Source organism: Primulina tabacum, chromosome 14 (genome assembly GCF_025594145.1).
Source record: "Primulina tabacum isolate GXHZ01 chromosome 14, ASM2559414v2, whole genome shotgun sequence".
Classification (NCBI taxonomy): domain Eukaryota; kingdom Viridiplantae; phylum Streptophyta; class Magnoliopsida; order Lamiales; family Gesneriaceae; genus Primulina; species Primulina tabacum.
In genome coordinates, this window is record NC_134563.1 from 35,847,289 (window position 1) to 35,875,271 (window position 27,983).

The 27,983-nt window shown below is 34.4% G+C and overlaps 4 protein-coding genes and 1 long non-coding RNA gene across 7 annotated transcripts; 2 read left to right on the forward strand and 3 right to left on the reverse strand.

Annotated features, from left to right (window-relative positions):
* The first annotated feature begins 1,728 nt into the window (after positions 1 to 1,728).
* Positions 1,729 to 3,623, forward strand: LOC142524343 (uncharacterized). The gene is made up of 5 exons (XM_075628287.1): positions 1,729 to 1,999; positions 2,061 to 2,129; positions 2,215 to 2,288; positions 2,844 to 3,046; positions 3,423 to 3,623. The coding sequence occupies exons 1-5, from the start codon at positions 1,821 to 1,823 to the stop codon at positions 3,579 to 3,581; spliced, it is 684 nt and encodes a 227-aa protein (XP_075484402.1). The 5' UTR covers positions 1,729 to 1,820; the 3' UTR covers positions 3,582 to 3,623.
* A 319-nt stretch (positions 3,624 to 3,942) lies between these two features.
* Positions 3,943 to 7,602, reverse strand: LOC142524342 (F-box protein SKP2A-like). 2 transcript variants are annotated; one of them, XM_075628286.1, is made up of 5 exons: positions 7,441 to 7,602; positions 6,833 to 7,082; positions 5,356 to 5,704; positions 5,132 to 5,273; positions 3,943 to 4,521 (listed from the first exon to the last, which is right to left on the reverse strand). In XM_075628286.1, the coding sequence occupies exons 2-5, from the start codon at positions 7,057 to 7,059 to the stop codon at positions 4,160 to 4,162; spliced, it is 1,080 nt and encodes a 359-aa protein (XP_075484401.1). In that variant the 5' UTR covers positions 7,060 to 7,082; positions 7,441 to 7,602; the 3' UTR covers positions 3,943 to 4,159. The 2 variants fall into 2 exon arrangements, with proteins under 2 accessions (XP_075484401.1, XP_075484400.1); XM_075628285.1 differs by lacking the exon at positions 7,441 to 7,602 and adding an exon at positions 7,373 to 7,403.
* Positions 7,603 to 10,661: 3,059 nt separating this feature from the next.
* LOC142524771 (2-oxoisovalerate dehydrogenase subunit alpha 1, mitochondrial-like) lies at positions 10,662 to 17,747 on the reverse strand. Of its 2 annotated transcripts, none has more exons than XM_075628863.1 (9): positions 17,289 to 17,747; positions 13,088 to 13,225; positions 12,608 to 12,790; positions 12,290 to 12,447; positions 12,086 to 12,185; positions 11,882 to 11,993; positions 11,636 to 11,775; positions 11,103 to 11,288; positions 10,662 to 11,012 (listed from the first exon to the last, which is right to left on the reverse strand). In XM_075628863.1, exons 1-9 carry the CDS (start codon positions 17,556 to 17,558, stop codon positions 10,845 to 10,847), a joined length of 1,455 nt encoding a protein of 484 aa, XP_075484978.1. In that variant the 5' UTR covers positions 17,559 to 17,747; the 3' UTR covers positions 10,662 to 10,844. The 2 variants fall into 2 exon arrangements, with proteins under 2 accessions (XP_075484978.1, XP_075484979.1); XM_075628864.1 differs by lacking the exon at positions 17,289 to 17,747 and adding an exon at positions 14,482 to 14,558.
* A 5,192-nt stretch (positions 17,748 to 22,939) lies between these two features.
* LOC142524736 (uncharacterized) lies at positions 22,940 to 24,509 on the forward strand. Its single transcript, XR_012814955.1, has 3 exons — positions 22,940 to 23,181; positions 23,259 to 23,329; positions 24,372 to 24,509. It is a non-coding gene; the product is annotated as an uncharacterized LOC142524736 (long non-coding RNA).
* Positions 23,347 to 27,421, reverse strand: LOC142524735 (uncharacterized). The gene is made up of 2 exons (XM_075628819.1): positions 24,005 to 27,421; positions 23,347 to 23,931 (listed from the first exon to the last, which is right to left on the reverse strand). Exons 1-2 carry the CDS (start codon positions 26,814 to 26,816, stop codon positions 23,477 to 23,479), a joined length of 3,267 nt encoding a protein of 1,088 aa, XP_075484934.1. The 5' UTR covers positions 26,817 to 27,421; the 3' UTR covers positions 23,347 to 23,476.
* Positions 27,422 to 27,983: the final 562 nt, after the last annotated feature.

Consider the following 27,983-nt stretch of genomic DNA (forward strand, 5'->3'; position numbering starts at 1 on the left):
TGGAATGGTTTGTTCAACCACATGATTATTCACATATCGATCCCAATTATTTGGCTGTTCATCTTCACCCACAACAACATTTGAAGTGCCTCCTCCATCATCGAAGCCCATTGTACTAAATCCTTGTGTAATACATGGGATGTAGGCTTCTAGATCATTGGAACAAACATTATTTTGTACCGACTCAGACTCAATATACAAATGTAAACACCGCGGGTCAATCTGAGATGTCATAAAATGTAAATTATCGTCATCTTCGATACAAAGTTGAAACTCTATTCTATGCGTCATCTCCATGTAGGCATATTTGGTTGTCAACTCCAGCATAAATTCCTTGCTGTTAATATTTAACTTTTTATACAATCTCTTCATCAAATCAGAATAAGTTATGGAACGTGGTACCATCATCATCTTCACAGCAGGCTTGCTGTATTCCACAGTTCCTTGTTGTGCAACTACATAACCATTGACATACAACGTCACTGATATAATGTCCATTTTCTGTGTTACGTGAATATAATTATAATTAATCACAACACAACATATGTTATAAAACTATGAAATTCTGAATAAATTAACCATGATCGTAAAGTGATTGATTTTAGAGAAAAAAAAGTTCATTTTAATAAATTAAACATTGTCGTCATTTTATTAAATAATATCACACACAACATATAAATAATACAATATCAACAATAAGATAATCATGTAGAATTAATAAGCATCTATAAAATTTCACTTACAGAGTATAGAAAACAAAAATACTTCGTCTAACTTTGCAAAATTAAGTTTAAACAAAGAGATAAATTAGTATTTGTAAAATCAAGTTTTTTAATAAAAATCACATACCTGAAATTTAATAAAAATCACAAAATTATTTCTCATTTAGTCAAAATTTTCATTATATTTAAAGTGATGGATTTTAGAGAAAAAAACAACTTTTTTTTAATAAATTAACCATTGCACTCATTTTCTTTAAACAATATTACACACTACATATAAATAATACAATATCAACAATAAGAAAATCATGTAGAAAATAATAAGCATCTATAAAAGCTTCACTTATAGATCATAGGAGAAAAAAATGCTTCATCTAACTTGTTCGGATTTTTTTACAGAGCACCAAAATTTATTTTAAATAAAGAGATAAATTAGTACATGTAAATAAAATTGAAACAAAATGTTGAAGAAAAAATACCTTTATTTCAATCATACATTTGTCCCGAGATTCGCGGTGGTTACTGTAGCGGTCAAGGAGTCGGGGTCTCGAAAAACACAATTAGCAGTCGGGGTCTCAGACCCCGACTCCTCAATGAAGCGGTGTTACAAACCCCACCTTATCATATTCTTTTAAAATTTTAAAATATGTTATATTTCTAAATTTTTTTTTTAATTTATAATATTTATTTAAAAAGCCCCGAAAACGAATATACATTATTATTTTTGAATTTCATCTAATAATTCGAATTTTTGTCAGGGACCACTAAAATAATTTCAAAAGCTGATTCAATAATAATGCAATAATAATTTCAAAAGCAACCAAATGATCAAAATTCAAACGTCTAAATGCTACGTACCTAGATGATTTTAATATTACAGATAAAAAAAAAATAAATAAAGGTAAACCCTGTCTGAAATTGAATAGTATCTTTGAAAAGTCTATGGTTCATTTTCCACCATTTGTTTATTATTTTCCACCACGCAACCTTAATTTTGGTCCTACAGGCTCTTGAGGATATATAGTGGGAGCATTTGATTAAACTTTTCTTCAAAAAAAATCTGGGCATGCTGAAAAATTTTATTTAAGATTTGTCATTATGTTTATGAGAATCGAATACGCCTTGCCTGAATCGACGAAACCTAGAATCCAACCATATGTTAAACTCTATCTTAGGTCTCAAGAAATTTCAAATTCTTCCAATCCTTTGTTATCAAACTTCACATTCAATCCCAAGCATGGATTCCAAAGTCAGGTTTTCAGAAACAATAATAAAAGGTATATTCTTTTCAATACTTTGTGTAAATCATTCTATTGTGAATGAACTTTTTGAATTCAGGGAGTTGACAGTGCGCAGCAGCGTAGATTCGGGACCTCCGGCACCGTCTGGTTTTCCTTTCAATGCCTTGTGAGTACACTCAATCCATCCATTGGTTCCAATTTCATATCTAATTAATTGCCTACCAAGTGGTGTGTCTATATTTTTGATGCAGGAGCTGGGTTTTGGCTATAGCGATAGCCGCAGTTGTACCTTTTATAAATTACAAATGGGGACCATTGCTGAAAAGTAAGTAGAAATTAAAGAAAAACAAAACCAAGAGAGATTATAAATTTGTTCTTGAAAAATTTTCATAATCGATGGACTTTTTATTGATCATATATAATCCATGCATGCCTAGTTGCAAAAAAATTGTTTGTCATGTCTCGTTAATAATGAATTTGTTTTTTAGTCATTTCATTTGCATATTTTTCATTAATTTTGATAATGTTAAGGGTAAATTTGAATTTTTAGTATTGTAAGTTGCATGTTTTTTTTTTTTTTTTCATTTTTTGTTATTTTAACGGTGAATTTGGTGGTGAAATTGCATTTTTAGTCATATAACTTGCATGTTTTTCTTTATTTTTATGACTAAAAATACAAAAATGTTAATTTAACAAAAAAAAAAAACATGAAAGTTAAAAGACTTGAAATGCAAATGAACCATTAATATGAGCAAAAATTAAAAAATACATACAAGCTACGTAACTAAAAATAAAAAAATCACTGTTAACATGATAAAAATAAATAAAAATTCAAATTACAGGATCCCTTAAATACAATAAAAATGTTTATATTTTGCAGATAAAATTGAAACGACGTTGAAGGTGACAGAGGATTTGGCGGAGACGGTGAAAGAGGTGGCTGAGGTGGTGGAGAAGGTGGCTGAGGATGTGGCGGAGGATCTTCCCCAAGGTGGAAAATTAAGAGAGGCTGTGGATTTTGTAGAGAATTTGGCTGAAAGAGCTGCTAAGGATGCTGGAGCAATTGACGATTTCATCGAAAAGGTATTATATAACTTTTTATCTTATATTTTTCACATTCAGATGACTGTTAGGTATTTCATAAACAAATCAATGCCTTGCTATATATGCAACCTTTAACCAACAGTCCTTAACCTCGTACACATGAAATCTTGAAGCTTGACCACACGTTTGTATCTATACTATATATATTCACCCCTTAAAATAACTATTTTGGTCATTTAATGAAGCGGAACTAAAGTAATTTTTTTCCTTCCATAAAAATTCTTGTAAGAATATATTTCGGTAAATTATAAAAATAACTAAATAATTTGTTAATCGTAATCAAATTAACATTTTAAAAATAATTTATTAGGCTAATAGTTTATGCAACTTGATTGTAATCGGCATGTAATTGCAGGTTGAAGAAGAGGAGAAAACGACTGAATCGTTCATCGAATCTCTCAAATCTGTTGAATTCGAAAATTCGTCAACAGAATCCGATGAGAAGAAATTAATCATGGTTGAGCCCATTACGTCAGATGAACTCAAAAACCCTTCGAATGCAAGAATTGAATGACAAATAATCAATTGATTAATAATTTAATTATAATATTAGCATGTTGTCCGCTATATTTAAAGGCACATACTTCAATAGGACCATCCTTAGTCGTACCATCCTCTCGGTAAAAACGTGCACCTGCGAAAGCAAGAGGTATTATTGTAAGAAAATCAAGAGATTGTACTGAAATTATGATATCTATCAAACGTAAATTTTATATTACAATAATATATTTTAAAACTTTAATTTATTTTTATTAAAAAGAGATCATGCTAATTATGCAATTGTCAATCCTAGTGAACCAACAACGATCCTATTGAACTTTTTATTCATTCTGTGTGGTTTAATTTAAATTTTTATGATATTGATTACATGTAAGTATACCAAACATATAATATTAAAAATACCCTTTACATAATTATTATTACATTTCTTAATATATATATATATATATATATACACAACATAGATAATTACCATTAATCACACAAAGCAGCACAAATGATAATTTATCCTCAAAACGCTCTAAATTTTCTTGGTTATACACATCGCTGCTCTTTCTTTCAGCCAAGAGAAATCCGGTGTTCTCACGCAACTTAATGAGCTAGGTGTGCAGCACGGTGCGTCTGAACAGCACACGCACAATGCACTGACGTTAAGTTAAGACAGCCGCTTATAATCAGGGAATGCCGACCAGGGCATGTATGAAGAGCCGGAAATGAGTCGCATAAGGCCTGTACAGCTGGAGGTGTAAGGGCGGTGCATTGGCTGATGTTCAGGTTTGTGAGGCCTTCTTCCTCGTCCCTGTTCTTTTTAACAGATGTCCAAGTTTCTTGCTTGTTTTTCACTCGCCTCTGTGCTAGAGAATACATCGCTTTATCGGTGATGTTCTGGCAGTAATACAAGCCCAGGGATCTTAGGTGAAGGCAGTTGTTTGCCAGTGCTATCACACTCTCGTCTGTATTCCATTACAAGAATAGCGTCACATACTCGCGACTTCAATTGAGTGACTGGGGGACATTTGTTACACTTTGGGGTAAAAACTAGATATGCAGATCGAGTTGTCGGGTTTTATACAATAAAACTCAAAATTAACTTCCAAAACTAATTGACCTTGATAGTCATGCTTGCACCAAATTAACAAACTTAAATTTGAACTTTAATTCGGGCCAACTCCAATCTCAAAATGATTCATTTTTTTAACTTCTAGCTGCGACTGAAGTAGGCTCATATTATTGTACTTGAGCTATAGTGCAAATTCAAAAAGATAATGATTCAATTCCATTCCACATGAATCAAAATTGGTATTCTCAAAACGATTACTCTTAAATCTCCAGTTTTTTTTTTTTAAGATGACGACTATGTCTACTCATCCCTCATTAGGTTTGTCTTAGTATAAAAAAAGGCCAATGAAGTTATTTTCACACTCCAAACTAGTACCATCAGCTACGTTTGAGCAGTACCATAAATTTGCACCACGTTACTTAACTTTAAACCCACAAAATATATTTCGACCTCGAATTATTAACCTGACAACAACCTAAAGATCGAATAAGAGGAGAGTGTACCTGTTATTAGAACACATCCACACAAGTCAAGAGCTCTGAGGCCAGGGCAACCATAGGCTAAACTCTTTACCCCTTCGTCACCAACACGATCACACCATCCAAGATTCAATGATTGCAAATTATTACAGTTGCATCCAATCGCCTGCACAAAATAGACACAGAGAATTCACGCGTATATTACCCATCATAAGATGAGTGAGTACAGGATTCTAAATTTATTGTACCTTCAAAGCCCTATCAGATGCCGCCTTCACACATCCACAAAGATTCAAGGCTTTCAACTTTTGGCAAAACCCAGATAAGTATCCCACAGCGGAATCACTAAAGGACGAACAACCACTTAAGTTTAGCTTTAAAAGATTTGGGCAACCATGAGCCAAGGCATACAATGATCTATCTGTAAGTCTAAAACTTTTACTGAGATCCAACTCTTGCAGGTCACTACAATATCGTGCGATAGTTTCAACAGCAGCATCTAGGAGCTGAGGCGAATCTTGCCAAAGGATTAGAACCTGGAGTTTGGTGAATTTGGGAACTAGTGATAAAACAAGATTATTCATGTCTTTCTTGCACCTAAATAGGAAAAAATCCAATTAGCAACTGGATATATTAGTTGTTCATAATCAAAACTACGACAATGTTCATACTGTTCCTCTCTATAGAACGAAAATGAAAATCTTGAAAAGTTGATGAAAAACAGACCTTCATTTTTCTATATATATGTGCACTAAAGTTCGAAATTAAATGCACAATTGGCAATCGATCAAATGGACTATTCTAAAGGATAACGAGTCTTTATGTGAACTTGCCCGTTTTCTGAAGTGAAAAAAGAGAGGTGGTCGATTCTTTACCCCTTCTCACAGACGACAATCAAATTGGACACTAATTATAAATTTAAAACTTGTATATACTCTGCATACACTAGAAATTTTGAAGACCATAAAAAATTATGATTTTGTTTCATAAATATCTTTCATGCAATTATATATTTGAATGAACTTAAATCCATCCCCACAACTTCAAATAGCACTTGTTAACTGACAAAAACAAAAGAAAATGATATGTACCAATCTCCTAGCTGCACACAAATGCTCGGTGTAGAAGGGGTTATAAATTCTCCAGTTAAAAGATAACAGTAGCAAACAAGTGTGATCTGATAATAGAATGTTGGCAAGTAGTAGATTAAACAAAAATTTACAGTCAACAAACATGAACTAACAGAGAGGAACTCCATCTCTAATCTCAGATTGGTCTGATAAATGATACGTGATATATACAACTGTTAATCGGAATCAATCTCATAATATTAATGGGATTTTGATACATGTCTCCGGTATAGATATGCACAAAAATATCACTAACATATTTATTTTCTACAGGCACAAATTATTCAAACCTCACAGTAACAATTTTCCTACTCTCTTTTCTTGTTCTCCCATAATGAGACTCATTCAGCACATATATGATGATATAACCAACTAAAGATGGTCAGATCGTTCCAACAAAGATATTAACTGTGATACTTCAGAAGAAACAACTCTAGATAAAAGATGATAAAAAAAACCCAGAAACACACACCATCCAATTCGTGCACAGTCAAAACAATAGATCAGAGTTCAGACAAGAAAGCCTACAGAGTAAAAAAATGTGATAACAAATCATAGCATAGAACAGAAAGTATCAGCTCGAAAACACGTATACCAAGACAAGGAGAGATGAGTAAGGCCCCAAAAAATGGCATCTCTCCAGCCATGACAAACCCCAGATGCGACAATGACCATCTGATCGTCCACCATAGAAAGAATCCTCAGCAAAAGCTCCACTGGAATATCTTTCCACTCACTCATCTTTAAACCTTCACATGGACCACCCATTTCCCCATGAATGTCATCCTTTATACTCATACTTTCAAAAGCACCAAAAACCATCGGTATCCTCTGCCTTATTGCTCCTATTGACCGAAAGAAACAGAGGAGATAAATTTCGAATCAATAGATGGAATGCATGAAAATCAATTACCAAGCAAAATACTAAAATAATTCAGCAATTGTCAACAACATCCAGGGATTTCAAAAAAGGTTCCTCCTCCAAGAAATTCAAGTCTTTCCCACTTCTTTCTTGAAAATTATTTTGAAAGAATTAATCTTCTTTCTTTTGGAAGAAAAGAAACAATCTTTTTAATTTAACAAGATAGGGGTGATCACAGATAACATGATCGTGATGAAAAAGATATTATTGTACGAAATAATTGAAACATTCCCAGTTCATAGTATTTGTGCGTGTGTATTCACAGAGAATCATGATTGTACCTTAGAAATCGGCACCAGGCAGAGGGAATGGACCTTTTACCACACTGGGAATCGCGATACTTTGCGAACGCGAGAGGGCCGCAAGGGAGAATTTCGGAGACAAATAATAATAAATAAATAAATAATACACGATTGTCAAAAGATTAAGAATTGTGTAGCCCAGTTTCCATACAAATATAGAGTCAGGGTCGGTGATTAAAAATTTGATTTTCTTTATTTTATATTTTTTTTACGAACTTGTAACTTGTTCAGTATGATTTAACTGACTAAAGTTATAAATAATTATTTTAATACGAGATTTATTCATTATACACTGAAAAATAACATGATATCATCAAAAAAATAAGAGTAATGTGTATTATTATTTAAAATTTCTCTTTTAATAGAAAATTATACAAGCATGGAAATATAAATACATAATATCTTCCGTCCGAGTCTATACTTTGTTTTTTAAAAAAAAAAAATTATAATCTAATCATCCATTGATTCGATCATTTTTCTGACGTATAGTTTATTGGCGGAGTCTAAAAATCTAATCTTTGATGTTTTGTTATTTGATCGAGTTTGATGATTAAATGCTCTTGAACTTTTTTTTTTATTTTTTTAATATGAATAAAGTTTGCTTTTAATTTGATTGGGCCCCACAACATCATCTTTAATCCTTGATTTGGGACAATTTTTGACCTTTCGACGTGATGAATTTTGCATTCTAGCGGAAGCGTGTTGTTGCAAGACAAAGGTGAGGAAAAAAAGAAGACGCAATAGCTTTTACGTGTATGTCGTTTAAATGTATATTATACATTTATTCATTCTACAAGCAATTGAAATTAGTACATACTTTAACTAGGTCAAATCTTTTACGATGATAACTTACTGATTTATATTCAACTCTTCCGAAAAAGAAAAAATTGTATATTTCGTCTCCTTTTGTGATTTTAGTCATATTTATTATCAAATTTCAATATTAGTTATGTATCTTTCGATTTTTACAATTTTAATCATTTTTCATTTATTTGACGTCTGAAACGTCAATGATACATTAGCTATGTAGTTTGCGATGGTGTCATATTAGCAGTCACGAAGAAAAATGGACTAAAATTCAAAAAAAAAAAACAAACAAACAAACAAAGAAAGACTAGTGAATAAACATACATGATTTTAAAAAACAATAATTTTCCTTGGAAAAAAATAAAGTGTTTGCAGTTGATGGATTCTCCAATAATCCAATCATATTCCAAATTATAATAATTTTAGGCACGACTTTATGAGATGTACCATCAAAAGAAACACAAAACGAATGGACCAAAACGAAACCCCCGCAGTATAGCTACTTTTTTTTTTTTGTGGATAAACGAAGCCGTGCTGTGGCTTAAAGTAATGGAGTTTGTTAATGCATGCCTTTCTATATATATAATAATATATAGTGGGTTAATTATATATCTTATTCTTATCTCTTTCTTGTTGGAAAAAAAATTATAATATATAATTAGCGTCAGCGCCTCACTTAAGAATTTTGCTTTTAAAATATCAAATAATAACCTATAGATCAATGTTCAAGTACTCATCGGAGTTTGGACATGATTTGGAAATCTATAATTACCCTGATAAAGCAACAGATTCTCAATATAAATTATGTTTATTTGCCCTCTCCGACTCTTCCTTTTTTTTTTATTCTTATTCTTGCATCATACGCAGTTCCTCAATAGTTTGAAGTTTTGGTTTATTTTGTCAAAGTGAAATAAAAATTTTCTTGGGACAGAACGAGCCATTGACTGCATGGTTCTGACCATTTGCATGTTTCTTTGCAAAATTCATGCCACGTATGAAATGATGAACTAGACAAATCAGGCTGATGATTACGTGATACATTCTTGATTTCGATTTTCCACGCAACATCTTTGTTTTTATTCCATATTTTGATTCAACAATTTATGAGACGTGATGTGGTAAACAAATACTATTACCCAAAATTATCAGATTTGGGTGGACACACAATATGAGTAGCTAGGTAGATAGATGATCCTTCGGTACTTCTAACTAGTAAATTTTTGGGATAGTCACCTGGATCACAAACAAGTTAGAAACATCGAATTGTTACGTGAAATCTTCTGACGCTCAAGTCAGCAATCACCTCAAGAAATTTGGTAAAAAATAAAAAAAAAAATTATAGAGGTTTTAGAGTAAAATAAAAATTAAAAAAAAATTGAGAGTGTACTTTAAACATGAATATTATTATTGTATTTATTGATTTTCAAAATGGATCATGGGCTTGAAGGTGTTGACTCATTTTTGGGCTTAATGACACTTACTAATTATATGGCCCTTCATTCGTTAATTGTATTAAATTTCAGAATTAACTTTAACTTAATTCAATTAATTATTATAAAACGAGTTATTACCTATCAAGACGAATTCTGATGGCTCACCTTTTCCTTTCCTTCACTGGAAATTGTGTAGATTGAGATGTGAATCATATCTTGAATATGTCTATCCTAATCGTCAAATTCAATTGAAAATTAATAATTCCGGTACAACGAAAAATTAAGTTATAAAAAAAATAACTTGAAAGAGAATAATTACTTTTACGAGGATATGATAGAAATCTTTATTACAAATTTCTTTGATGTCTTCTTAATCGCTATTTACTGTTTAATCTACTCCAAGAATTTATAAATCTTGAAATACTACGATTTTCAAGAAGAAGAAGAAGAAATGGGCAAATTAGAAATTGTGTAATTGAATATTTAAAATGGAATTGGAAAGGAAAAAAAAAAAAAAAAAAACCATTGACAAGTAAGCCAGTAGGGTTATGAAAGATGAATATTAGTCTAATAAAAATATATATAAAAGAGAGATAACTAAGTTAGGGTAAAATTGTTAGCCAAGACAAAACGCATACAAAAGGAGTTCAAAATCAATTTTTGGAGCATGAATAACACTCTACTTAATTCTATGTTAATAATTTTTATAACTCCAATTTTGTTTTAGAGTGGATCTCTTGTAAGACGATCTCACGAATCTTTATCTATGAGATGGATTAACCCTGCCGATATTCTCAATAAAAAATAATACTCTTAGCATAAAAAGTAATGATTTTTAATGGATGACTCAAATAAGAAATATGTCTCACGTCTCACACAAATTTTTGTCTTTATTTTATATAATCTTTCCCGAAACTGCGGTTGATGACCGAATGGAGCCAATTGCCTCATCCGAATTAAAAATAAAAATCATTAGGAATTTTATTCCTTAAATACGTTTGATTTATCCGCATACTCATAGATCCCCGAGAGGGATAAAATGTCACGCCAAGTAACATTGCCATCTATTATATTTATATATACATTCTTTTTTTAATAATTTTTTAATCAGACAGCCTCGTATGTTACAAGCCAAAGAAGTGTCTAAAGGGGGACATCAACAGGGAAATCCTGGGGATGTCTCTTGATGGTTTCTCTGAGTGATTTCTCTTGTTCATTGAGAATCGACGGCGTTTCATGGTACACGTCGCTAAATAATTCTGTAAGGGACGGTTTCTCCATTTTTTCTGCCACTTGAATCGCGCTCAATACCTGCCATTTACATTGATAACAAGTTAAGGAGGCCAAGTATAGATGCAGAAACAAGAACAAGGAAAGGTGCAATTCCGTTGGTTACAAGACCTGTTTCCTAACGCGTCCACGGAGCTCGTCTTCTTCTCGGTCAGTCCACCATCCGTTTCTCTGAACCCATTTTCTGAACCTTCCCAGAGGGCTTCGAGCTGTTCTCCAGTGGTCAATTTCCTGGGGTGGTCGATATTTGGTGGAGTCATCAGAAGTCGAGTGGTGGCCTACTCGATATGTAAGGGCCTAAACATCAAAACAATAGAACCATTAGTCAGTTTTATTTTATATCGGAATTTATCTGAATAAATGGTAAAAACATGATTCATTTGCGATGTTTTAAGCTAGGGTCATCCAAATAGAAGGGATAGGGAGGCCAGGAAAGCCAGCTCAATAACTTTGGATGAAGAAACTACTTGTTTTAGAAAACTCTATCGTATAGCATTTTTCTCTTATTCACAGGAAACAATAGACTCAAAATACTTTTCATTGAATGGATTGCCCATTCCCCTTTTTTCATTGTATATGGGGCTGATAACTCTCAGTTTCCTACCGAAACAGCATCTAGAAACACAATAGAGCTCAAGTTGCACCTCAACAAGTATTGGCCTTTGCTCCCGTATCACCATTTCACGAGCTGAACGAATCGCACTATAAACAGCTAGAGCATCATTTCCATCTACACGAATACTACGTATTCCATATGCTTGGCCCTTAATCACTACGCCATCGCCTACCATTATAACATAATAAAAAAAGTTAATTATTGTCCACGAAAATGTTTTTGAGTTCTGTTTTATGTGTGTGTGTGCGCGTAGAGAGAAAGAGAGAGAATTTACTTCGAAATTGTTCGGTTATAGGAGTGCTGATGGCCCATCCATTGTTACGGCATATGAACATAACCGGAGCTTCCATAACCGCAGCAAAATTTAAACCAGCATGGAAATCTCCCTGCCAAACATTTGAAAGTCTCCTAATATTTTTACATCCCATATTTGCGTTTGGAAATTGTCATAAAGTTTTTGAACTTCAACGATTTTTACCTCGCTAGTGGCACCATCTCCAGTAAACGCAACAACACATGTTTTTGTTTTATCCATCTTTAGTGAGTAAGCTACACCAGCAGCCTGAGGAAGTTGCGTTCTATCACCAAAAGAAAACATAGAGATTTCTTAGATGAATGAGTTTTTGGTTATATTTTAATCTTTTATTCACAATCTTCAAAATCTAAAGGCGGGACAACTCACGCGATAGGAGATGAAACTGTGATGTAATTAAGTTTCTTAGAACCATAATGAATTGGCATTTGCCTTCCTTTCCCATAATCATCTTTGGTTCCAAAGCATTGGTTGGCAAATTCTTGTACAGTATAACCTCTCCACAAGAGGATTCCAGGCTCCCGATACTTCATTAAGTTACAGATAAATGTAGTAGATGAAAATATCAAGATTAAATTTTCTCAGAGTATAACTTGAACGGGATCCTGATTTGTTTTAAAAAAAAAATCTCACATAGTTATGGTGTGCCATATGGCTTTGTCTCTGATTTAGGCTTAAATAATTTACCTGAGGTAATACAACATCGTCTGGCATAAGTGCAGCAGCCGTTGCAATGTTAATAGCTTCTTCACCCGTTGAGGTCAAGTAGAATGATAGCCTTCCCTGCCTTTGTGCTTCATAGAAAATAGTATCCAATACTTGAAGGGTTACCATGTTTTCATACATCTTCACTGCAGTTTCTTTGTTAACCTAATGCATTGTTATAATGTGCATAAATTTACTTGCAAAATTTCACAAAACCCAAGTAAAAACAGACAGTGAACTTTATCTAGCAGGCAACCATTCGTAAAGTACTGAATGCTAAAATTGCCCTCCTTTACATGATACCTTTTTGTGGAATTTTCTTCTTTTCACTTGAGAGTTCCATATTACAGATAAAGGTGATCGAACGAACTATATATGAACACAACGCTTAGATACATGAAACAACATGAGATCGATCTCCCAACTAAATGGCATAAAACTTGCAGCGAAATGACTATATACCTGCTCATACATGCTGTTTGCAACTGGATAGCCATCGTCATCTAGAACTCGATAACAAGGTATTCTCTTTTCCGGGTACTCTGAAATGAACTTCATTTGGGTTGTAAATGCCACCCTTCCACCAGGGAAATCTAGGCCCTGCTAATATAACTGACAACAATCAAGAAATTGCAGACAAAAAAATTAATTCTTCCATTTGATGCAAAATAATCATTCAATCCCGCTACTGCCGGAATTTTGGACTGACCAAGTTGAAAGAAAGTGTAGAAATATAAAATTTGCTCATTTCTACCACCACCTATTCAATCCACAGAAAATTAAATTTTAAAGTTAAACTTATAAGAACTTAATTTTCCTTCTTGTCCATTAAATTATATCATACATTCCATTTTTCATCCCATGCAAGGTTCGCCGAAACGGGAACAGAACGGCCGGAACGGGCGTTCCGGAACCGGAACGTCAGCAACCTTGACGAGGTTCCGGGGTGTGTAAGTTGATGGCTTGTATCGGCGTTTCATATACCGAAAACGGGGATATAACGGTGGAAAACGGGGATATAACGGTGGAACGGAACTGAAACGCAATTCGCGACGGTTTTGTTTTGAACTGTCGCTACTAGCGACGGTTTTATGTATGTAGCGACGGTTTTTATTCAACCGTCGCCGATGTAAGGTTTTTACTCAACCGTCGCTGATGTATCAACCGTCGCCGATGTAAGGTTTTTACTCAACCGTCGCCGATTTACATCAGCGACGGGTTTAATAAAACCGTTGCTATAATTAGTGACGCCAAATTAAAATCGGTGACGGTTGAATAAAAACCGTCGCTAAATTTAGCGACGATTTTTCATAAAATCGTCGCAAATTCGAATCAGCGATGGATTTAATAATGCACGTATCTTTGCTTTCTAGTACAAATAATGCAATTGTAGATCCTATTGCACGTCGTATCTTTGTTTTGTAGTACAAATAATGCAATTTTGAGCACATGCATTGTTTGGATAAAACCAGCGCCAAATTAAATTTCTTATTTTACATCAAATAATCTATTTAAATGATATTTATTTTAATTTTTATATTTCTAAATATTTTCCAAAATTTATAATTTTTATATATTTATAATATTTTTTTTAAATATCCGTTCCGCGAAATTTCATTGTAACTGGAACGGTAGCATCTGTTCCGATCTCCGCGACCGCGACAGCGAACCATGATCCCATGGGTACTCACGGCATCAAATTCTAGCATATTTTATACTACAAGATTGAAAAAAAAAAACCACCCATTTGCATGAAATGAGCAAGAAAGCAATCAATACCACTTAATTCTTTTCTTACTCTACGACAAAATTACTGATCACAAACACCCAAAAAACATCGGGCCAGTAAAACTCACCTGAAAATTATTAAGATCATAATCTTCTTCTTCATGATTACACAAACGTGCATGTTGTTTAGCTTTGGTGGATTCAAACCGTGGGTTTTGGCCAATAATGTTGAATTGTAATGATTTGAAATTAAGGCGTGATAAAACCCAGATTTTATGGGGGGTTTCAGTATATTTCTGAGCAAATTCATCTTTTCAGGGGGTCGAATTTGCCACTTTCATATAACATTATCAGTGCTGTAAGAAAATCAAAAAAATTGGAACGAAGGAGGAATCCAACTTGCGACTCTTGCATTGGAGTTTATGAGGTGGCAACAATCATTGAAATAATTTTCTGACAAAAATCTATCCAAAATCGTAACACAATTATATATTGAGATGTTACATATTTTTAATATTTGTAAAGAACTTTTTTCCGAGTTACTATATAAAAAAACAATTTTTATATTTATAGTTTATTTATATTTCATATATATTGATTACAAAAGTTGATCTGATCCGACTAAATTACACCTGGGAAATTGCATTTATTTCATGTTTATTTGTTTTTGAGATTTTAGTCTTCAATGTTTCTCATTTTAACCATTTTAGTCATTTTTTATGTGACGTGTTGATGTTTTATTATACATTTCAACGTCATATTAATTTTTTATTAATGTCATATCAACGTGACTTCGTAAAAATAACTAAAGTTGGCAAAAAAAAATATCAAACTAAAGACGAAGGTTTAAGACATACATAATTGACGTGAAATCTCGGAGTTTTTATAACACAAAAAATGTGGTTTTTTTGTTTTATACCTATCAAAAAATACATATATTTTTTTGTGGCTAATAATGACTCGATATAATGACAAATGATTAATCATAAAATAATTTAATGACATGATATTTTGTGAAATGTGAAAAAAAAATATACATATATTTTTTCAAAAAAAAATTAAAAAAAATTTTCGGGTACCCAACAGTGTCGGATTGGTGTCGGCGGATACCCGAAATTTCGGATACCCGAACCCGAAAACCCGACCCGCGCCCACCTCTACTCCACACTATTAATGAATAGCTCTCATTTTTTAATTATTCTAATTATTAATCATTTACTTATCACATCACACAAACCAAACGGAGACTAACATACTTGCTTATCCATAATAGACATCAAACTTACTCTAAGATCTTACATTGGGCCAGGCCGGGCTGGGCTGGGCCATTGGTTTCCCCTACCCGATTTTGCGTAAAAGATTCACTGTCACCAAACAAATTAATCACTATCTGAACATCCTAACCTTGACTATGTTCCAACTGTTACTTTTTCTCGATAATGAAACTCGTGATCGCTGTTTTTCGACGTGATACACCCCGATCTAACATATGTTCCACAATAAATCCGCTTTTTCAAAAAAGAAAAAGTAAAAGAAAAAGTAAAACTGAGTGGAATTAAAAAATTGTTAATATAATTACTACATGCTAATCGACACAAAAATATGTGTGTAGGGTTCACCAAAAAGTTAAAACAATAATTAGAGAATGAAGAGTTAAAAACAAAAAACAAAAAAATTATATTTTTTGTAAATATTGTTGTGTGGACTCAAATTAACAACTTGATTAATGAAAAAATCTTTTTCCACAAAATTTCCCTTAATTAATGTCTACAAACTTAAAGAGAAGGGATTGAATAGGATTTCTAAGTTAGGTAGGTGCATGCATTTTGTTTGAACAAGTGTTGCCTGAATTTAATTCTAAAATCTCCCACCAAACTACATTTAATCTCCTACTGCAATTCGGTTGGTTGCGTACATGTTCATTGACTCGCATTACATTGCTATGTGATTATATAGTAGCCCACCTCTTAATTCAAATATTGAAATTCATAGACGTTAATATAATTGAAGCCCTTTTTTACGAATTAATTTAAATAAAAAAGAATATATCTCTTATTATTATTTTTAAAAATATATTTATTATAATATATCGGTATGATCATTTTCTTATTATAAAAACAACTCTTATTTTTAATCAATTTACAATTAATTTTATGTTTATCTTAACCCTCGTAAAAGGGAAAAAAAAAAACTATCTCGATTGAGAAAATCATCCGCCCAATTGGTGGAGAAAAAATTTTGAAAACATTTGTATGAAACGATCTCACAGGTCGTATTTTGTGAGACAGATATCTTATTTGAGTCTTCCATGAAAAAGTATTACTTTTTATACAAAAAAATATTACTTTTTATTGTGAATATCGGTACAATTGACTCGTCTCACAGATAAAGATTCGTATCACCGAATATTTTTAACTAATTAATTATAGTGTGTCCAACCATTATCAGTATTTATTATGAATATTGGAGTTTGGTGTGTCGTGATAGCTCTACTACACAGTTATCATGTGCAAAAAAATGTGAGCGATGACTTTTTCAAAAAGTACAAGCATTCTCGTGTACTGTTCATTCGAATTTATGACGAACTACTCCATGGGGCAGACACATGAAACAACGCAGGGTCCTCAAATTTCAGTAAATATAATTATTAAGTAAATTATTACCAGAGAAAATGAGACCTGTAGTAAATTTTTATGATAATTATAAGGGCAACTCTGGTTCCATCCCTCGCTATAATTGCATAATCACCAGTGTTCATGGCAAGTAACATGCCGACAATTCGCACCATCGGAACAAGATTTATAATAAATTAAAATTGTGTACCTAAATTTCCAAAATATAATTTATTTTTCCCTGAACTATGCTCCCCATTTAAATTTCACGTACGAGAAAATAATAAAATTAAAAAATTAGAGAGAAGTTACGGACACATAACCTGGTTTTCTTCATCTTCATTATCGGTGTCAGGCACAGCCTCCACTTGTCCTCCGGCTCTGACTGACTCATACCGACGGAAAGCAAGATTCCCGGGAGATTTATCACAGAATACCGGCGATTTTCTCCGATGTTCGCCCGCCATGGAGTGGTAACAAGAATCGGCATGGAAACAAGAAGGTGAAAACCTGCTTTCCAGTTTCTCTAAATAGCAGATTTTCGCCTTCAACAAATGTGTAATGTTTCTTGATCTCGAAAACAAAGCAGCCATGGAAATTATCTAGACCGAATTTGTTTTTTTTCCCAATACAGAGAAATCAAAGATTATGCAAAAATGTTAAGCCACCTAACTAGTGTGTGTTTTTGTGTAGTGTCTCATCTCTATGCTGTTAACTCCACGCTGAGTGATCCATCATAAATAAGAAATATACCAGCTTGACAATAAATACGAGTTTGACAAAATTAAGGCATGCGTTTTTATAAAACAAAGCTTCATTTTTAGTTGGTCTACATATATATTATTAAAATGAACTACTATTTTTTGTCAAAATACAATATTTAATATATCTCAATTTGGAATTTCTAATGGGAATTTCGAAGTTTTAAAAAAAAATTAGAAAGAAAAAAAAATGAATTATTTGGCAAAAATATATATTTTACTAGCAATTTCCTAATCACCTAAAAACAAAATAATATATCGTGGAAGGAAGAAGAGGTCAAGCCTCGTACATATCGTCAATACTCCATAGTGTTGGATTGAATGAATATGGGGTTTTGGCACCGTATCAAGCCGGGGAAGGTACAACATGTTAATGCAATTATATGTACCCAGTACCTACAATAAACCTCGAGGAAATGGGCTGCCTGCTTCCCTATTATCTATAATTTAAAAAAACTTATTAATCAAAATATAAACTTTTTTTAACAAAATTTTTATAATAAAAAATTATTAACTTTTTCGTGCTTTTGCGATAAAAATGAAAGATATAAAAAGGTAGCGTTGCTTGGCAAAAAGTTGGGATAGAGATCTGATTGATTTCAAGTTTGAACATTCATCGTGTATAAATAATAAATTTACGTGTCACTCTCATCCGAATCATGACATTAACTAATGAATGGGATTATCTTCAGCCATGCACGCGCCCCTTTTATCTTTCCGGTCCTAAAATTTTCTTGCTCGTCTAAACATAATCTCTTTTACACGTGATTTATGTAGACCAATTAATTATTATTATTATTTTGAGTTTTGGGTAAAAAAAAAATTTTTATTACAGTTGACAAATCAAATATCTTTGTCTCTCATATACACACAGAACTATATGTATAACTTTACCGCGTCCAATGTATTCTTATACATTGTTTATAACACTTGTCGCCCAAATTATACCCGTTGGTGATTGTCTTTGATACTCGGAGCCCAGGCCCAAGTATAACACCAAACAATCATTAAAATTAGGGATGTAATCGAGTCGAGTCAAGCTGAACTCTGGAATGTTTGAGCTTGACTTGTTTATAATCGAGCCGAGCTTGAGTTTATTTAACAAATATATTCATGGCTTACGAGCTTATTCAAGTTTTTATCCAACCTAAACGAGTTCAATAAATATAAATTGTACATTTAAATATTCATTAAATTCATTAAAAGATAAATTATACATTTAGAAAAAAATATAATTGTGAGGCCTGGGGCCGAAGAGGGTGGGGGGTGATCGCCGGTGCCATCAGTTGCACGGACAATGAGCGGCTCCTGGCAAGCTTCTAGGTGGAGGGAACATGAATGAACCAACCCACACGGGAATGAGAGGGATTCCGAGATTGTTCAATGTAATGGATTGTACAGTTGAAGAGGGCTTTAAAGATTTGATTTGTACTACTCATTTCACGAAGGTGCATCTTCTTTTCGGTAGCTCATCACATAAGAACTCCAAAGTTAAGCGTGCTTGACTTGGGGCAATTTTGGGATGGGTGACCTCCTGAAAAGTTTCCCAGGTGCGTGTGAGTGAGGACATAAGCACGCTGGAAAGACTCGTCTTGGTACAGTGAGGATAGTCGTCGAATCTGGGGCATCAGAGTTGGTATCAGAGCCGACCTCTCTTAGTACGGTGTGGTCCGGGGACGAACCAAGCGGAAGCTGGTGGGCATGTGAGGCCCGGGGCCGAAGAGGGCGGGGGGTGATCGCCGGTGCCATCAGTTGCACGGACAATGAGCGGCTCCTGGCAGGCTTCTAGGTGGAGGGAACATGAATGAACCGACCCACACGGGAATGAGAGGGATTCCGAAATTGTTCAATGTAATTGTAAGGACCGTGTATCGTATTATCGTAAATCTTATATGATTATCGATAATTCAGGAATTTGATATGTGATTATACATTTGATGTATATTATGACAATGAAATTGAGAAAATGAATATTAAATATGAATTGACGTTGTAAGAGCTCGATTGGAGAGGCCGGACGCCAATTTAGTACAAACTTAAAAAAATTTGTACAGAACATGTGGCGCCCGGGCGGTAGAAAATGACCGCCCGAGCGCCAAGGTAAAAATTTTGTGTCTTTGGGCAGAACATGACGCGCCCGAGCGGTAATGTTTGACCGCCCGAGCGCGGTGTATTTGAAACTCGGGGCAGAACTTCTCGCGCTCGGGCGCGATGGCGGTAAGGATAAGAATCAGAATTTTGTTCTTTCTCCTTTCATTTCACCGATATCAACTTTCGAGAAAGTTGAAAGAATTCGAAATTCTTTCTTCCAAATCGACTTCGAAACGCTGTCTAAACGCGAAACAAATTATATATTTGTGATCGTCGCGTTGAGGGCTTCTGATTGAGGTAAATTTCTTCTAGTTTCAGCAGCTCTAAATATGAAAGTGCTGAAATAGCATGTATTTGAAGTCGAGATTCCTATATGTGGTAGAATAACCGACAAGATACTAAGTTTTGAAGTCGGAATTGAATTATGATATGATTTTGCTTTGATATGAATTTTTGAAGTTTCAAATGATATTTGAAACCCATATTAATGATTTTGGAGTATGTTATTGATTGGAATGAGTATGTTATTGATGTAGATAAAGTGTAATATCAATATCTTCAAGCTACATCGACTGGAACGAAGAATTGAGGTATGTTGCGACCGGGTAACATACGACAGGTATCTGTGTTATATGATATATGTCGGATTGATTTGATTGATTGGAATGAGATTATGTGTCTATATGCCTTATTTGTTGATTGATGTGGCATACATGACATTGAGATTGAGATATCGATGTATAAAATAAATGTTTTGTTAACACACATCATTTTATGCATACATCGATACATGACATGCACGTTGAGCTATGATCCTTGGATACCCTGATATGATTTGATTGGCTTCCGGGGTTTGTGAACACAATCGCTATGCCGGTATTATATGACCCGTAAAGCATAGACAATTGTGGTCCCATATGATTGGATATGAGATTTGGGACTTGATGGCGCTTTGCCGACGCTATCATACGAGTATCCCATATTGGCCGGTGTGCCAGCTCGAGCATTGATTTGATAGCGATTCGATTGATTCTGACATGTGCTCAGTGGATGGGCATTTGACCCGATACCTCCACGACATACATGCATTGCATACCATATATCATTGCTTAGATATCTGTGGTATATATGATTGGTTGTTCCATACGGAGCTTTGCTCACCCCCAAGGGGGGGCTGTTGTTGTCTTTGTGTGTGGACAATGGCAGGTACTCCAGGATATCAGGAGACCGGAGAGGGTACTTCTGGAGGGAGCCACAGCTTGGGCTGAGGTTTTATGTTTTGTCTTGTTCCCAGTATATATGTATATGTATCTATATACCGGGGCATGTCCCGAGAATGTGAGTTGGTTGTATATGATAGATTTTGATTTCGTGTGGGCGTGTTTATGACGTGAGATTAAATACTATTTTTAGTATTCAAATAAAATGATTTGGGCTCATCGTAAAGAAAATTTAAACTCGTTTTCCGCTGTAATTAATTAACCCTAATCAGATTGCAATGTGATAACGATTAGGATCTAAGGGCCCCACAGTAATGGACTGTACAGTTGAAGAGGGCTTAAAAGATTTGATTTGTACTACTCATATCACGAAGGTGCATCTTCTTTTCGGTAGCTCATCACATAAGAACTTCAAAGTTAAGCGTACTTGACTTGGGGCAATTTTGGGTTAGGTGACCTCCTGGGAAGTTTCCCAGGGTGCGTGTGAGTGAGGACATAAGCACGCTGGAAAGACTCGTCTTGGTACAGTGAGGACAGTCGTCGAATCTGGGGCGTCACAATAATATTCTTATTAAAATTTGTTAATTTATTATAATAAATAAATTTAATAGATTTTTCTATATACTTCATAATTAATGTGTTAAATCAATAAATTAAATATCAAAATTATTATTTTTCATCTAAGATATTACTTATGAATTTACTAACGAATATGTTCATGAGCTTACAAGCCGAATATTGTAGAGTTTGAATTTGGTTCGTTTATCTTAACGAGCCTCATTAAACAAGTTCAAACGAGCTTTTATCGAATCGAGCTTCGAATAGCTCATAAACGATTTGGTTCATTTACATTCATAATTAGAACACATAAAAACCAAAAAGTTATGGGCTATATTGATTAAAATGATGGTACATATGTATAACTAGAGGCAGGTCCCAATTAATTCCCTTCACTAGAATTACGCCTAGTTCTTGTATTGATTGGTTCAGTCACAGTTCAAAGCAATTTATAAAAGCCGCCCTATTAAAATATGTAAGATTTGGCCACCATAGTTCATAGGATTTATATTCATACTATTTAGGCGGTACAATGTACAAACCCATTTCATATTTATAATTGCACTAAATATTATTACAAATTTTAGCCAACAAAAATTCTGGTACATATGTGTGTGTGATTCTGAATGTGGTTTTGGATTTTGATGCCAGTCTTTTATTGGGGTGGATTTGGATTTTTGGATTCTTGAATTGACTTGTTTTTTTTTAATTTTTCTATACACAAACTTTCATTTGAGATTATTTCTGGGCCCAAACAATTGGATTCGGGATCATTAATTTGCTACCCACTTGATTAAACTCGAACATTGCATGATATTCGGCACCAAAAATTGAGCAAATCGTTGATGGCAATTATACGCTATGCTATGATCGAAAGAGACATGTTATTTAATTATGACATTGTAATATAAATAGATATTGCTTTATAACCATGGTTCAATAAAATTTGACGCGCAAAACATGTCTCAAGTATTGATTGGAGAATTTAGTTCGTTGCCTGGAACTAAGATTTCTCAAATTTCCTTAAAAACGTTTATTTATATTTATTAGAAAAAATTGTAAATTATCAAATTTCAATATTATTCATGAATATTTTGATTTTTTTGCAATTTTAGCTAATTTTCTTTAGAAGTTCTGATTTGACAATACACGTATCATCTCTATATCAACATCATCGTCACGTCGGATAAATGATTAAAATTATAAAAACAAAAATAAACAAAGAAAGAAGATTAAGACGTTGAAATTTGACTATATAGATAATCAGAATCACAAAAAAAGTAAATATACATAATTAAAAATGCAATTTCTCATATGTATTACTGCATGTAAAGAAACAACCGTTGTTATTTGTGGTCGAAAAACATTATTAGGGGAGATGTTCGGACAAGTTGCGGAGAGTAGTGGCCCATCAAGCTAGGTTCCATGAAGGTACTGACGACCAAGATCTTGTCACCTGCAATTCCTTTTCATCATCTCGACTTTTTCCGTATGCATGTACATGCATATATAGAAATGAAAGCAAGCATTATGTTCTCAGGTCCACTTGAGACTCAGATTATTAACTCATGCGACAATTATCAAAGGTTTTGTGTTGAATGTTTCCTCAACTTTTTTCTTTTTGTCTTCATTAATTTTTTCTGACTAATACTGTTTACTGCAGGGAGGGAAGGGAAAATATAAGATATGGAATTTCAAGTTCTTGATTGTTCGAATTCACGCAGTAAAATAGACGTACGTAGTTGGAATTATTTTTTGTTCAAGTTTTTTGTTGTTCGAATTCATGGATTAATTTTTTTCTGACTAAACTTCGTATAAACGGGTCCTATATATCGTTTCTTGAAAAGAATTAAGTGAATAATTTACAACAAGATGAACTAGCTACAGGGAATGAAGAGGTGATCTAATTAGAGGTTTAGATGACCTGAAACTAGAACAATAAACTGCTGATCTTGTATTCAACATCATTTCCTGTCTGAAAGAATTTGTGGGTTTCTCGAGCTCTTCGTTTTCGTGTTTGATCCCTTCGAGCATGGCTGTTACGTCCCTCATCGTTGGCCTTTCATCAGGACAAGGATTCACACAAAGTAGAGCTATCCCAATCAGTTGAACCATCTCCTCTGTTTGTGTACTTGATTGAAGCAGTAACTGTTGATCCAAAATCGACGTGAAATCTCGGGGTTTCTTCCTGAGTTCTTCGTAAACCCAGGAAACAATGTGTTTTCCATCTGGGATTCGGGGATCATTTGGCTCCATTCCTGTCAGGACCTCGAATAGCACAACGCCGTAGCTGTATACGTCACTCTTTTCTGTTATTTTCAAGCTGTATCCGTATTCTGCAATAAGAGAGGATATTAATTAGTTTACAATCTCAAATTTTGTTTTGTTTTTCTCGAGTAAAGTAGTTACCAGGAGCGATGTAGCCATATGATCCTGCTACCATGTTTGAATATCTTGACGTTTCTGAAGAATTTACGAGCTTTGCTAGACCAAAATCTGCTAGAAAAGCTTCGAATAAAGGACCGACTAAAATGTTGTTGGTCTTTATATCTCGATGGACTATTGGAGGGATACAGTCATGATGAAGATAAGCTAAACCTTGTGCTACTCCCATCATGATACTGTACCTCGAATTCCAATCGAGGCTAATTTTTTTCTCGTGGAGTAATCTGGCCAAACTCCCATTACTTATGTAATCGAACAGGAGCAACCTGGTTTTCCCATTATCACAACAACCTAGTAATCTTAAGATGTTTTTATGTCTTACTGATCCCAGGGCAGCAACTTCTGCAGAAAATAAGTCTCTTTGTGGAATCTCCCCTCTCTTCTTCGGCCAGAGTTTCTTGACTGCAATGACCTGTCTCATTGGTGTCTCGACTCGGTAAACGATCCCTGATCCACCTCGCCCCACGATATTTGAATCGAAGAGCTTCGTTACCACGTCTTCTATGGAGAAATTTAGCCTTTGGAATGGGGTGAAGCGCCATACCAAGGTGTTTTCTTCTTCACGAGTCTTGAAAACACTCTTTCGAGCTCTCTCGAAAAGCATTGTTCCTATGGTTAAGATGATTAAAATCGTAATGACAATGAGGACTATGACAATTGTCATATTTTTTATGAGTTTCTTGCTCTGGTGATTTTCGATAGCATGGCACTTGTTCCCTGGAAAACAGAGTTCTTGGTTTCCGAAAAACGTGCTATTTGGAAGTTCTTGGAAGAATTTGGTATTGGGAAGCGAACCCGAGAAATTGTTGTATGAAACATTCAAAGAAACAAGATTATCTAGATTGCTGATAACCTGTAAACTTCCTGCCAACATGTTGTGAGATAAGTCCATGTTGGAAAGCTTAGAAAAATTCGAAAAGCTTTCCGGTATTGGCCCTGTTAAAGAATTCGAGCTCAAATTTAAGAGTATGTCCAGTTCTTGAAGGTACCCAATCTCATCTGGAATGGTACCACTGAGTCTGTTGCTACTTAAATCAAGCAACTGTAAATCCTTACACAGGCCAAGTGATTCAGGGATTGATCCTGATATGTTATTTCCACTCAGAATAAGCTTATTCAGCGACAAAAGGTCACCTGTATTTTCCGGGATGGTGCCTGATATATAATTCATTGAAATATCCAGAACATTTAGCTTAAAGAGACGGACAAAAGAAAGAGGAATCATGCCTTGAAGCTTGTTTCCATGAAGATCAACCATTTCCAGCTCTTTACAGTTACCGATTTCTTGTGGGATTTTTCCAGAAAATTGGTTTTCAGACAGCTCGAGGAAACACAAATTCTCAAGCATCCCAATTTCTGACGGGATTTCACCATGTAACAGGTTTGACCCTAAGCGTAACCGAGTTAAGCTGCTGCAGTTGCCGATATCCTGCGGAATTTGACCCAAAAGCTGATTCGAAAGCAACAGAAGTTTGGTTAGGTTCTTGAGATTCAATATAGCTTTCGGAACTTCCCCGGTAAGAGAATTGTGAGAAAGGTCCAAAGCTTGAAGTTTCTGGCAATTGGCCAACTCTTTCGGTATCTCTCCATGGAGCTTATTCTGCCAAGCGAAGAACAGAGTGAGCTCTTTTAATTCCCCGATTTGAGATGGGATTTCTCCAGAAATATTGTTGTTATCCAATTCGACCTGCTTCAAGTTCGAAAAATTGCCAATAAAATTCGGTATCACACCAGTAATATTATTATCAGACAAGAGAAGCTCCTCCAGGGATTCAATATATTGAAGAGGTGATGGGATTTCTCCTGTCAAAAAGTTGAGCGACAAATCGAGCACCTTCAAACTCGAACAGTTTCCAAGAGATCCTGGAATTGTTCCTCGCAGATTATTTTGCCATAACAGCAGCCTTCTCAGGTTTTTAAGGTACCCGATTTCCACTGGAACTTCACCCGATATTTGATTCTCGTATATAAACAGATTCTCCAATGATGAACAGTTACTCAGTTCCAGAGGGATCCCGCCGGTTAAGTTTGCTGTGTAAATTGAAATGGTCTTCAGATCCTTCAGTGCTCCTAAAGTACGAGGAATCTGGCCTGTGATTCCGGTATCTGCAAGCCCTAAAAAGCTCAGCCTTGCACAATCTGATAACTGAGCTGGTATTTCGCCATTTATACCGATGTTCCCACCTGCACGAAGGATTTCAAGAAACACTAACCGGCCTATGTCTGCAGGAATCTTGCCAGTGAGCATGTTGTCAAACAGTTCAAGCTGCTGCAATTGCGTGCAGTTTCCAATATTGGTCGGGATTTCTCCCTGCAAGAAGTTGGAATTCAACGACAGTTGGCGCAGTTTCAACAGGCTTCCAATTTCACTAGGTATCCCCCCAGTTAAATTGTTAGAGCTGAGGTCCAAAGTGATCAGAGAAGATAAGTTTCCGACCGAAACCGGGATTTCACCGCTGAGATTTCCATTCGAGATGATAAGAACTTGAAGAAAGTTGAAGGCAAAAACCTGAGCCGGAAATTTAGCAGGTAGATTAATAGAAGTAATAGTAATCTCATTCACAAATCCTTCACTGTTACATTTGATGTAATCCCATTTGCATGGATATTGATCGTTGGGATTCCAAGAAGAGAAGTAACTCGAAGAAGGCGAGGAATTATTGAAAGTCGAAAGCCATGACAGAAGAGCGAGGCCTTCTTGGTTCAATGCAGATATGGTGGGAAACAAACATATTTTAAGAAACAAGAGAAATAAGGTAACCATTTTGCTTGACATGATAAGTTTTTTGTGATCTCCTACTGTTGTGTTTCCATCCTTTTTCTAGGAAACTAAAGTGACTGATGTTTTTTGAATCGATATCTTTATCATATTCATTAAATATTGTTAAAAGGGTCCCTATTGGTGTCGGAGATATCTTAGATATATCATATATGCACTCATATATATATGCACACATAGTTTTGGACACCAAAAATTTATTAATATATTAGAGGTGATTTTTACTAGACAAGACACGAATTTTCAGGGAAAAAATTCATACAAAGAATTAACAACTTTATTCCCTGAATCCCCTCTCTTGCCCTTACTCAGCCAGCACCTTTTTAAATTTTTGTATAAATGGAAAGAACAAGTATGGCCATGTTGATGAGAATCATGGAGATAAAATGGTTACCGGTACCAGGATTCGCAGGGTACGGAGTATATCTTCGTGCCCGTTTTGTCATGTTCATTGCAAGGTTACATGTTTTCTACTATGCACCGATGGCACTGATTTCTTGTCCGCATGAATCTTGTCACTTGCAATTATTAACAAGTTGGTTTTTTTCCCTGATTTTATATTTTTTTCTGAGGCGATCATTGTCGTTGAGAAACAATGATTGTTCTAACAAGTCGAGATCGAAACATAATATTTAAGTTGTTAATCAAAATTTTAAGTTATAATAAAATATATTATTTATGTGGTTTGAACGGAGAAATTGTGAATGAAAGGGGTAATGGCTTACGAGATGACCCAAAACAATAGAAAAAATAATTAACTCGGACAGGTTTAAGCCTACATCCAAAAAATTTACAATGAATAGCAGTGTAATTAAAAACGATGTAAAACAGTGGAATGGGAAGAAAAATGAGAAAAAAAAATTAAATTTTGTAAGAAATTAATCATTAGTCTAGATTTTTTGTGAACATAATATGTCCAAGTATCACAAAATAATGTGGACATATTGCCAACAAAAAGATGTAAAGACACCACAAAACTTTAAGCATAAAAAATATATCTCAGATGTGTAACCAATTATACACGCCATACCTCATCCAGTGAAGCCCCATAGTTCTTTTTCCCATGCATGCATCTGCTCCAAATTTAAGACTTTGGCTCTTTATATTTAATAATAAATTGACAAAGAAATTAGGTTTCTTTTATCTTAGATGACGAACCATATG

Excerpts from the sequence above, each read along its gene's own strand:
- LOC142524343 (XM_075628287.1), top strand. The coding sequence starts at position 1,821 with ATGTTTATGAGAATCGAATACGCCTTGCCTGAATCGACGAAACCTAGA. Across the intron at positions 2,130-2,214 it reads GGTTTTCCTTTCAATGCCTT|GAGCTGGGTTTTGGCTATAG; the intron begins GTGAGTACACTC and ends TTTTTGATGCAG. Across the intron at positions 3,047-3,422 it reads TTGACGATTTCATCGAAAAG|GTTGAAGAAGAGGAGAAAAC; the intron begins GTATTATATAAC and ends ATGTAATTGCAG.
- LOC142524342 (XM_075628285.1), bottom strand. Across the intron at positions 5,705-6,832 it reads ACTCATCTCTCCTTGTCTTG|GTGCAAGAAAGACATGAATA; the intron begins GTATACGTGTTT and ends TTTCCTATTTAG. Across the intron at positions 4,522-5,131 it reads TGGATGTGTTCTAATAACAG|ACGAGAGTGTGATAGCACTG; the intron begins GTACACTCTCCT and ends AATGGAATACAG.
- LOC142524771 (XM_075628863.1), bottom strand. The coding sequence starts at position 17,558 with ATGGCTGCTTTGTTTTCGAGATCAAGAAACATTACACATTTGTTGAAG. Across the intron at positions 13,226-17,288 it reads ATGAAGATGAAGAAAACCAG|GGCCTAGATTTCCCTGGTGG; the intron begins GTTATGTGTCCG and ends TTATATTAGCAG. Across the intron at positions 12,791-13,087 it reads CAAACAGCATGTATGAGCAG|GTTAACAAAGAAACTGCAGT; the intron begins GTATATAGTCAT and ends ACAATGCATTAG.
- LOC142524735 (XM_075628819.1), bottom strand. The coding sequence starts at position 26,816 with ATGTCAAGCAAAATGGTTACCTTATTTCTCTTGTTTCTTAAAATATGT. Across the intron at positions 23,932-24,004 it reads ATATGGCTACATCGCTCCTG|AATACGGATACAGCTTGAAA; the intron begins GTAACTACTTTA and ends CTCTTATTGCAG.